This window comes from Dendropsophus ebraccatus, chromosome 2 (assembly GCF_027789765.1).
Source record: "Dendropsophus ebraccatus isolate aDenEbr1 chromosome 2, aDenEbr1.pat, whole genome shotgun sequence".
Taxonomy (NCBI): Eukaryota; Metazoa; Chordata; class Amphibia; order Anura; family Hylidae; genus Dendropsophus; species Dendropsophus ebraccatus.
Window position 1 is genome coordinate 218,172,125 of NC_091455.1, and position 11,431 is coordinate 218,183,555.

At 62.5% G+C, this 11,431-nt stretch overlaps 1 protein-coding gene across 1 annotated transcript; it reads left to right on the forward strand.

The window, feature by feature from the left end:
• The first annotated feature begins 634 nt into the window (after window positions 1-634).
• On the forward strand, window positions 635-9,430 carry LOC138784955 (zinc finger protein 777-like). The gene is made up of 5 exons (XM_069960663.1): window positions 635-718; window positions 4,361-4,487; window positions 7,677-7,766; window positions 8,901-8,963; window positions 9,150-9,430. The coding sequence occupies exons 1-5, from the start codon at window positions 713-715 to the stop codon at window positions 9,233-9,235; spliced, it is 372 nt and encodes a 123-aa protein (XP_069816764.1). The 5' UTR covers window positions 635-712; the 3' UTR covers window positions 9,236-9,430.
• Window positions 9,431-11,431: the final 2,001 nt, after the last annotated feature.

Consider the following 11,431-nt stretch of genomic DNA (forward strand, 5'->3'; position numbering starts at 1 on the left):
GTGATATGGCGGTATCTCGGTGGTGATATGGCGGTATCTCGGTGGTGATATGGCGGTATCTCGGTGGTGATATGGCGGTATCTCGGTGGTGATATGGCGGTATCTCGGTGGTGATATGGCGGTATCTCGGTGGTGATATGGCGGTATCTCGGTGGTGATATGGCGGTATCTCGGTGGTGATATGGTGGTATCTCGGTGGTGATATGGTGGTATCTCGGTGGTGATATGGCGGTATCTCGGTGGTGGGGAGGGGTATACAGCGGCGCCCCCATCACACAAGGTGACTTATTATGGATGGCCACGGCCGCTCTCACTACCTTTCTAGGGTCACTGGATTTCTCCAGCCAGGAGTCTGAGAACACGACTGGGGATAGAAGCTCTCGGGTGGTGGTGTAATATGATGTCATTGCAGGTAATAGATGACGTCACTAAGGTAGCAGAGTGTCCCCACCCACATCATGAGGTCATTCCCGTGAGCTGACTGAGAAGGCTGAAGTCTGCAATGGGATAACTATAACTCCCATCATGCCCTTCCAGACCGCCCCCTCCCCATATACACCTGCACTACCCATAACCAACATGGCGCCCGCTGACCTCCTGAGCAGCTCCGTCTCCTCCTGTCCGGTCACGTGTCTCTGACGTCAGCACGCTGCTGGACCGCTCCGCTGTGGCATCTCCCGTGATATCATGGGAAAGAGAACCGGAGACCGGAATGATGGTGAGCGGGGCCACGGAGGGGTGCCATACACCCGGGGGCCACACCAACACTGCCATACACCCGGGGGCCACGGAGGGGTGCCATACACCCGGGGGCCACGGAGGGGTGCCATACCAACACTGCCATACACCCGGGGGCCACACCAACACTGCCATACACCCGGGTGCCACACCAACACTGCCATACACCCGGGGGCCACGGAGGGGTGCCATACCAACACTGCCATACACCCGGGGGCCACACCAACACTGCCATACACCCGGGGGGGGGCCACACCAACACTGCCATACACCCGGGGGCCACGGAGGGGTGCCATACCAACACTGCCATACACCCGGGGGCCACGGAGGGGTGCCATACCAACACTGCCTTACACCCGGGGGGCCACACCAACACTGCCTTACACCCGGGGGGCCACACCAACACTGCCTTACACCCGGGGGGCCACACCAACACTGCCATACACCCGGGGGCCACGGAGGGGTGCCATACCAACACTGCCATACACCCGGGGGCCACGGAGGGGTGCCATACCAACACTGCCTTACACCCGGGGGGCCACACCAACACTGCCTTACACCCGGGGGGCCACACCAACACTGCCTTACACCCGGGGGGCCACACCAACACTGCCATACACCCGGGGGCCACACCAACACTGCCATACACCCGGGGGGCCACACCAACACTGCCATACACCCGGGGGGCCACACCAACACTGCCATACACCCGGGGGGCCACACCAACACTGCCATACACCCGGGGGGCCACACCAACACTGCCATACCAACACTGCCATACACCCGGGGGGGGCCACACCAACACTGCCATACACCCGGGGGGCCACACCAACACTGCCATACACCCGGGGGCCACACCAACACTGCCATACACCCGGGGGGCCATACCAACACTGCCATACACCCGGGGGGCCATACCAACACTGCCATACACCCGGGGGCCACGGAGGGGGGCCACACCAACACTGCCTTACACCCGGGGGGCCACACCAACACTGCCTTACACCCGGGGGGCCACACCAACACTGCCTTACACCCGGGGGGCCACACCAACACTGCCATACACCCGGGGGCCACACCAACACTGCCATACACCCGGGGGCCACACCAACACTGCCATACACCCGGGGGGCCATACCAACACTGCCATACACCCGGGGGGCCATACCAACACTGCCATACACCCGGGGGGCCATACCAACACTGCCATACACCCGGGGGGGCCACACCAACACTGCCATACACCCGGGGGGGCCACACCAACACTGCCATACACCCGGGGGGGCCACACCAACACTGCCATACACCCGGGGGGGCCACACCAACACTGCCATACACCCGGGGGGGCCATACCAACACTGCCATACACCCGGGGGCCACGGAGGGGGGGCCACACCAACACTGCCTTACACCCGGGGGGCCACACCAACACTGCCTTACACCCGGGGGGCCACACCAACACTGCCTTACACCCGGGGGGCCACACCAACACTGCCATACACCCGGGGGCCACACCAACACTGCCATACACCCGGGGGCCACACCAACACTGCCATACACCCGGGGGCCACGGAGGGGGGCCACACCAACACTGCCTTACACCCGGGGGGCCACACCAACACTGCCTTACACCCGGGGGGCCACACCAACACTGCCATACACCCGGGGGCCACACCAACACTGCCATACACCCGGGGGCCACACCAACACTGCCATACACCCGGGGGCCACACCAACACTGCCATACACCCGGGGGCCACACCAACACTGCCATACACCCGGGGGCCACACCAACACTGCCATACACCCGGGGGCCACACCAACACTGCCATACACCCGGGGGGGGCCCACACCAACACTGCCATACACCCGGGGGCCACGGAGGGGGGCCACACCAACACTGCCTTACACCCGGGGGGCCACACCAACACTGCCTTACACCCGGGGGGCCACACCAACACTGCCATACACCCGGGGGGCCACACCAACACTGCCATACACCCGGGGGGCCACACCAACACTGCCATACACCCGGGGGGCCACACCAACACTGCCATACACCCGGGGGGCCACACCAACACTGCCATACACCCGGGGGGCCATACCAACACTGCCATACACCCGGGGGGCCATACCAACACTGCCATACACCCGGGGGCCACGGAGGGGGGCCACACCAACACTGCCATACACCCGGGGGCCACACCAACACTGCCATACACCCGGGGGCCACACCAACACTGCCATACACCCGGGGGCCACACCAACACTGCCATACACCCGGGGGCCACACCAACACTGCCATACACCCGGGGGGGGGGGGCCACACCAACACTGCCATACACCCGGGGGCCACACCAACACTGCCATACACCCGGGGGGGGGGACACACCAACACTGCCATACACCCGGGGGGCCACACCAACACTGCCATACACCCGGGGGGCCACACCAACACTGCCATACACCCGGGGGGGGGCCACACCAACACTGCCATACACCCGGGGGGCCACACCAACACTGCCATACACCCGGGGGGCCACACCAACACTGCCATACACCCGGGGGGCCACACCAACACTGCCATACACCCGGGGGCCACACCAACACTGCCATACACCCGGGGGCCACACCAACACTGCCATACACCCGGGGGCCACGGAGGGGTGCCATACCAACACTGCCATACACCCGGGGGCCACGGAGGGGTGCCATACACCCGGGGGCCACACCAACACTGCCATACACCCGGGGGCCACACCAACACTGCCATACACCCGGGGGCCACACCAACACTGCCATACACCCGGGGGCCACACCAACACTGCCATACACCCGAGGGGGCCACACCAACACTGCCATACACCCGAGGGGGCCACACCAACACTGCCATACACCCGGGGGCCACACCAACACTGCCATACATCCGAGGGGGCCACACCAACACTGCCATACACCCGAGGGGGCCACACCAACACTGCCATACACCCGAGGGGGCCACACCAACACTGCCATACACCCGAGGGGGCCACACCAACACTGCCATACACCCGAGGGGGCCACACCAACACTGCCATACACCCGGGGGCCACACCAACACTGCCATACACCCGGGGGGCCCCACCAACACTGCCATACACCCGGGGGGCCCCACCAACACTGCCATACACCCGGGGGCCACACCAACACTGCCATACACCCGGGGGCCACACCAACACTGCCATACACCCGGGGGGGGGCCACACCAACACTGCCATACACCCGAGGGGGCCACACCAACACTGCCATACACCCGGGGGGCCACACCAACACTGCCATACACCCGGGGGGGGGCCACACCAACACTGCCATACACCCGGGGGCCACACCAACACTGCCATACACCCGGGGGGCCACACCAACACTGCCATACACCCGGGGGGCCACACCAACACTGCCATACACCCGGGGGGCCACTTGGCAGTATTCTTCACCTTTTGTCGCGCACGATTTATAAGAAGATTACAGTGGCCTGGCATCATTAGATTGGCGCTCTGCGGTACGGCCTGGCATCAGTAGGTCGGTGCTCCGCACATAGCAGTGCTGGGGGCTCCGGAGCTGACGGTGCTGCATTTTCCTGCAGATCTCTTTCCGCTTTGATGACGTGGCGGTTTACTTCTCAGAGGACGAGTGGCGCAGCCTGGAGGAATGGCAGAAGGAGCTGTACAAGGATGTGATGAAGGAAAACTACCAGAGCCTGGTGTATGTGGGTGAGTGCCGGGGCCAAACATGCCCGACCTGGCTCCCACCTCCTCTTGCTTCTACCCCCTCTCCTCGTCACTCGCCACCCCCTCCTTCCCTCTACCAGTACCGCTCGCTCCCCCGCCCCCTCCTTCCCTACCGCTCGCTCCCCCACCCCCTCCTTCCCTCTACCAGTACCGCTCGCTCCCCCACCCCCTCCTTCCCTCTCCCAGTACCGCTCGCTCCCCCACCCCCTCCTTCCCTACCGCTTGCTCCCCCGCCCCCTCCTTCCCTCTCCCAGTACCGCTCGCTCACCCACCCCCTCCTTCCCTCTCCCAGTACCGCTCGCTCCCCCACCCCCTCCTTCCCTACCGCTTGCTCCCCCGCCCCCTCCTTCCCTCTCCCAGTACTGCTCGCTCCCCCACCCCCTCCTTCCCTACCGCTCGCTCCCCCGCCCCCTCCTTCCCTCTCCCAGTACCGCTTGCTCCCCCGCCCCCTCCTTCCCTACCGCTCGCTCCCCCGCCCCTCCTTCCCTCTCCCAGTACCGCTCGCTCCCCCGCCCCCTCCTTCCCTACCGCTCGCTCCCCCGCCCCCTCCTTCCCTCTCCCAGTACCGCTCGCTCCCCCGCCCCCTCCTTCCCTCTCCCAGTACCGCTCGCTCCCCCGCCCCCTCCTTCCCTCTCCCAGTACCGCTCGCTCCCCCACCCCCTCCTTCCCTACCGCTTGCTCCCCCACCCCCTCCTTCCCTCTCCCAGTACCGCTCGCTCCCCCACCCCCTCCTTCCCTCTCCCAGTACCGCTCGCTCCCCCACCCCCTCCTTCCCTCTCCCAGTACCGCTCGCTCCCCCGCCCCCTCCTTCCCTACCGCTTGCTCCCCCACCCCCTCCTTCCCTCTCCCAGTACCGCTCGCTCCCCCCCCCCCTCCTTCCCTACCGCTTGCTCCCCCACCCCCTCCTTCCCTCTCCCAGTACCGCTCGCTCCCCCGCCCCCTCCTTCCCTACCGCTTGCTCCCCCACCCCCTCCTTCCCTCTCCCAGTACCGCTCGCTCCCCCGCCCCCTCCTTCCCTCTCCCAGTACCGCTCGCTCCCCCACCCCCTCCTTCCCTACCGCTTGCTCCCCCACCCCCTCCTTCCCTCTCCCAGTACCGCTCGCTCCCCCGCCCCCTCCTTCCCTCTCCCAGTACCACTCGCTCCCCCACCCCCTCCTTCCCTCTCCCAGTACCGCTCGCTCCCCCACCCCCTCCTTTCCTACCGCTTGCTCCCCCGCCCCCTCCTTCCCTCTCCCAGTACCGCTCGCTCCCCCACCCCCTCCTTCCCTACCGCTCGCTCCCCCGCCCCCTCCTTCCCTCTCCCAGTACCGCTTGCTCCCCCGCCCCCTCCTTCCCTACCGCTCGCTCCCCCGCCCCCTCCTTCCCTACCGCTCGCTCCCCCGCCCCCTCCTTCCCTCTCCCAGTACCGCTCGCTCCCCCGCCCCCTCCTTCCCTACCGCTCGCTCCCCTGCCCCCTCCTTCCCTCTCCCAGTACCGCTCGCTCCCCCGCCCCCTCCTTCCCTACCGCTCGCTCCCCCGCCCCCTCCTTCCCTCTCTCAGTACTGCTCGCTCCCCCGCCCCCTCCTTCCCTCTCTCAGTACTGCTCGCTCCCCCGCCCCCTCCTTCCCTCTCTCAGTACTGCTCGCTCCCCCACCCCCTCCTTCCCTACCGCTCGCTCCCCCGCCCCCTCCTTCCCTCTCCCAGTACCGCTCGCTCCCCCACCCCCTCCTTCCCTACCGCTCGCTCCCCCGCCCCCTCCTTCCCTCTCCCAGTACCGCTCGCTCCCCCGCCCCCTCCCCCTCCTTCCCTCTCCCAGTACCGCTCGCTCCCCCGCCCCCTCCTTCCCTACCGCTCGCTCCCCCGCCCCCTCCTTCCCTCTTCCAGTACCGCTCGCTCGCCCGCCCCCTCCTTCCCTACCGCTCGCTCGCCCGCCCCCTCCTTCCCTACCGCTCGCTCCCCCGCCCCCTCCTTCCCTCTCCCAGTACCGCTCGCTCCCCCACCCCCTCCTTCCCTCTCCCAGTACCGCTCGCTCGCCCGCCCCCTCCTTCCCTACCGCTCGCTCACCCGCCCCTTCCTTCCCTCTCCTTTTGGTGCTCCTCTGCCCCCTTCTTTTCTCTTCCCGCACAGCCTGCCCGCTCACTTCTTCCCTCTCCCCATGCTGCTTGCCCGCCCCCTACTTCCCTCTCTCCATGCCACTTGCTCGCCGCCCCCGTCCTTACCTCTCCCCGCTCCGCTCGCCCACCCTCTCCTTCCCTACCCCGTGCCGCTCGCCCATCCTGTCCTTCCCTCTCAATGCGCCTCTTCACATACTCCCCTCCTTCCCTCACCCCCTCCATCCCTCCCCTTGTACCGCTCGCCCACAGTTTCCTTCCCTCTCCCTGTGCTGGTTGGCCGCCTCCTTCTTTCCTCTCCCTGCGCCACTCGCCCGCCTCCTCCTTCTCTCTCCCTGCGCCACTCGCCCGCCTCCTCCTTCTCTCTCCCTGCGCCACTCGCCCGCCTCCTCCTTCTCTTTCCCTGCGCCACTCGCCCGCCTCCTCCTTCTCTCTCCCTGCGCCGCTCGCCCGCCTCCTCCTTCTCTCTCCCTGCGCCGCTCGCCCGCCTCCTCCTTCTCTCTCCCTGCGCCGCTCGCCCGCCTCCTCCTTCTCTCTCCCTGCGCCGCTCGTCCGCCTCCTCCTTCTCTCTCCCTGCGCCGCTCGCCCGCCTCCTCCTTCTCTCTCCCTGCGCCGCTCGCCCGCCTCCTCCTTCTCTCTCCCTGCGCCCCTCGCCCGCCTCCTCCTTCTCTCTCCCTGCGCCCCTCGCCCGCCTCCTCCTTCTCTCTCCCTGCGCCCCTCGCCCGCCTCCTCCTTCTCTCTCCCTGCGCCCCTCGCCCGCCTCCTCCTTCTCTCTCCCTGCGCCCCTCGCCCGCCTCCTCCTTCTCTCTCCCTGCGCCCCTCGCCCGCCTCCTCCTTCTCTCTCCCTGCGCCCCTCGCCCGCCTCCTCCTTCTCTCTCCCTGCGCCCCTCGCCCGCCTCCTCCTTCTCTCTCCCTGCGCCCCTCGCCCGCCTCCTCCTTCTCTCTCCCTGCGCCCCTCGCCCGCCTCCTCCTTCTCTCTCCCTGCGCCGCTCGCCCGCCTCCTCCTTCTCTTTCCCTGCGCCGCTCGCCCGCCTCCTCCTTCTCTCTTCTTACAAGTCACTATTGTTTCTGCTTCCATTAGATCAGCCAGACATCCTGTCCAGGATTGAGAGGGGCGAGGACCCCTGTATACGGGTACAGGAGCCATTTGCAGACATCTCCCCTAACACAGGTGATGGGAGGAGCCATGTGACATCACTTATTTATGCTGTGGGAGGAGTTTTGGGGGGATTTAAAGGGAACCAATCACCCAGAAAATCAATGTAAAGACAAGGATATGTGCTGATAGATCACCCAGCACACTTCCCAAATATGCCCCTGTAACCTCTGTGCCCCCCTCAATTAGACAGTAATCTTACTTTGTTCAGGTCACGCGCTGTATGTAAATTTTTGCTAAGTAGTCCTGGTGGGCGTATGTAGTCCTGGTGGGCGTATGTAGTCCTGGTGGGCGTATGTAGTCCTGGTGGGCGTATGTAGTCCTGGTGGGCGTATGTAGTCCTGGTGGGCGTATGTAGTCCTGGTGGGCGTATGTAGTCCTGGTGGGCGTATGTAGTCCTGGTGGGCGTATGTAGTCCTGGTGGGCGTATGTAGTCCTGGTGGGCGTATGTAGTCCTGGTGGGCGTATCTAGTCACGGTCCTGGTGGGCGTATCTAGTCACGGTCCGGGGGCGTATCTAGTCACGGTCCGGGGGCGTATCTAGTCACGGTCCGGGGGCGTATCTAGTCACGGTCCGGGGGCGTATCTAGTCACGGTCCGGGGGCGTATCTAGTCACGGTCCGGGGGCGTATCTAGTCACGGTTCGGGGCTGTAATCACGCCCAGAGGGGCGTGATTCGGAGGCTTGCGGTCCAGTGACGTCATCCGGCGGCTTGCGTTCCGCGTCGCGGCCGCGCTGACGTGTTCGGGAACCCGCGCATGCGCAGTACGTCAGCGTCGTCTCCCGCCGTACTGCGCATGCGCGGGTTCCCGAACACGTCGGCGCGGCCGCGACGCGGAACGCAAGCCGCCGGATGACGTCACTGGACCGCAAGCCTCCGAATCACGCCCCCCAGGACTACTTAGCAAAAATTTACATACAGCGCGTGACCTGAACAAAGTAAGATTACTGTCTAATTGAGGGGGGCACAGAGGTTACAGGGGCATATTTGGGAAGTGTGCTGGGTGATCTATCAGCACATATCCTTGTCTTTACATTGATTTTCTGGGTGATTGGTTCCCTTTAAGGCTGCTATGTGATGAGTGGGAGGGATCTTTGAATAGTGGGCGGAGCTTTTGTATTACTGTAAAATGTTTTTAACTGTCTGTAGAGAGAACAGATCGAACACTCACAGAGGAGGAGCTGGACATGGAGCTGACCATAGACTGTCCAGGTACACCCCCTCCCCATGTCATGTAAATGCCCCTCCCCATGTCATGTAAATGCCCCTCCCCATGTCATGTAAATGCCTCTCCCCATGTCATGTAAATGCCCCTCCCCATGTCATGTAGACCCCCCCTGTAGGTGTAAGAGTGGCCATTGCTGCCTCTGTTGTGATTGTCTTGTTTTGCTCTTGCAGAGGAACTGCTGGAGGATGTGGAGAGTCAGCCGCAGTGGGACATGCTGGACATATTGATATTCCTGGACGAGCTCTTTGACCTGTAGATGGCACCGTGTGTGGGGCCCTGTGGATGGCGCCGTGTGTGGGGCCCTGTGGATGGCGCCGTGTGTGGGGCCCTGTGGATGGCGCCGTGTGTGGGGCCCTGTGGATGGCGCCGTGTGGGGGGTGCTGTAATTGGTGCTTTGGATGCAGTTTGTGTATTTTTTTTTTTTGGTTTTTATTAAACAGTTTATTTTGTAGATTGTATTATCTCTTCCTTTGGGGCCCCTGGGGCCCCTCCATTATCCCTCCCATCTCTCCTCAGTTCTCAGGGACCCTGCTGTGCTCTTGCTTTATTCCATTGTCCTGGGGCAGGGGGAGCGGAGGATCTGTCCATCGCTGGAGGACCAACCAACACGGGAAGGGAGGTTCTCCATACGGCGGGTGATGAAGTACTGTCACATGACCCAGGGGGGCGGTCCTGCTCGGAAGCACGTGCTCCTTACGTCATGGTGCGGGCGGGACGTAGTACTTGTTAGAGGTAGCGTCGGCGTGCCCAGTCAGTGATCTGCCACTGCAGACGTAGACTAGATTGTGTATCCGGAGACTGTGCCGGGGAATGTGTAGGTAGATATGGGGCGAGTATAATGTTGTGCTCCTTTGTGGGTAAATCTCCTCATGAGCTTCATTTTTATACTCTAGATGCATGCTGTAGTGCTGCCAAAGCACAGCCCTATTACAGGTCGTGGGAGTACACAGTGAGTAACCCACCAGGGATCTTTTTTTTTTTTTTTTTTTTTTCTCATGTCAGACAATAATTGTACCAGTGCAGTGCACTATAAATATATAGTGGGTATTTCTGTATAAGCACCTGTATCCACCATACGTGGCACGTGTGCTGGTTCTACTCCCCTGATGACGCCACAGTGACCAGTGGCAGAAACGTGTTGGGAGATCTAAGCGTTATATTGGACATCTATTTTGGGGCGGTACAGCCTCAGCACCTTCATCAATATACTTTTAACTGTTTGTTGGTTTCGTATGCATTCCGGATGTGCGACGATCCAACCAATATTGCAAATCATAAGTAGCCAAAGCCAGGAACAGACTAAAAACAGGGACCAGGTCTGAAAGGAAAGATTGAAATTTTTCCTCTTCTCACATCCATCCCTGGCTTTGACATCAATAATCTGCCAGGCTGCATAAAAAGAACCTAAATGAAACTTCAGTGATATCAGACTGTCCACTAAGGAAGCAGCACTGACTGATACTCCCTGTCACCTGCAGTCCACAAGACCCCCTCAGGCCTGACTGCCATTAGGGAGCGAGACTTTCAAGCCCTTGGGAGACCATATGCTGGTGCGGTTGGGGTTCCTCCTAATGCAGGACAATGCTAAACCTCGTGGCTGGAGTGTGGCAACAGTTCCTGCAAGATGGAGACAGTGAAGCTATGGACTGGCCGCCCGTTCTCCTAAATCCCATTGAGCACATCGGGGACATCATGTCTCCTCCATCCACCAATGTCACGTTGCATCCCCCAGGAGACCATCAGCCACCTCATCAGGAGCATGCCCGGGGAGGTTATACAGCCACCTCATCAGGAGCATGCCCGGGCCTTGTAGAGGTCATACAGACACCTCATCAGGAGCATGCCCGGGCCTTGTAGGGAGGTCATACAGACACCTCATCAGGAGCATGCCTGGGCCTTGTAGGGAGGTCAGACACCTCATCAGGAGCATGCCTGGGCCTTGTAGGGAGGTCATACAGACACCTCATCAGGAGCATGCCCGGGCCTTGTAGGGAGGTCATACAGACACCTCATCAGGAGCATGCCTGGGCCTTGTAGGGAGGTCAGACACCTCATCAGGAGCATGCCCGGGCCTTGTAGGGAGGTCATACAGACACCTCATCAGGAGCATGCCCGGGCCTTGTAGGGAGGTCATACAGACACCTCATCAGGAGCATGCCCGGGCCTTGTAGGGAGGTCATACAGACACCTCATCAGGAGCATGCCCAGGCCTTGTAGGGAGGTCATACAGACACCTCATCAGGAGCATGCCTGGGCATAGTAGGGAGGTCATACACCTCATCAGGAGCATGCCCGGGCCTTGTAGGGAGGTCATACAGACACCTCATCAGGAGCATGCCTGGGCATAGTAGGGAGGTCATACACCTCATCAGGAGCATGCCCGGGCCTTGTAGGGAGGTCATACACCTCATCAGGAGCATGCCCGGGCCTTGTAGGGAGGTCATACAGACAC

Excerpts from the sequence above, each read along its gene's own strand:
- LOC138784955 (XM_069960663.1), top strand. Across the intron at positions 4,488-7,676 it reads CCAGAGCCTGGTGTATGTGG|ATCAGCCAGACATCCTGTCC; the intron begins GTGAGTGCCGGG and ends TGCTTCCATTAG. Across the intron at positions 7,767-8,900 it reads AGACATCTCCCCTAACACAG|AGAGAACAGATCGAACACTC; the intron begins GTGATGGGAGGA and ends AACTGTCTGTAG.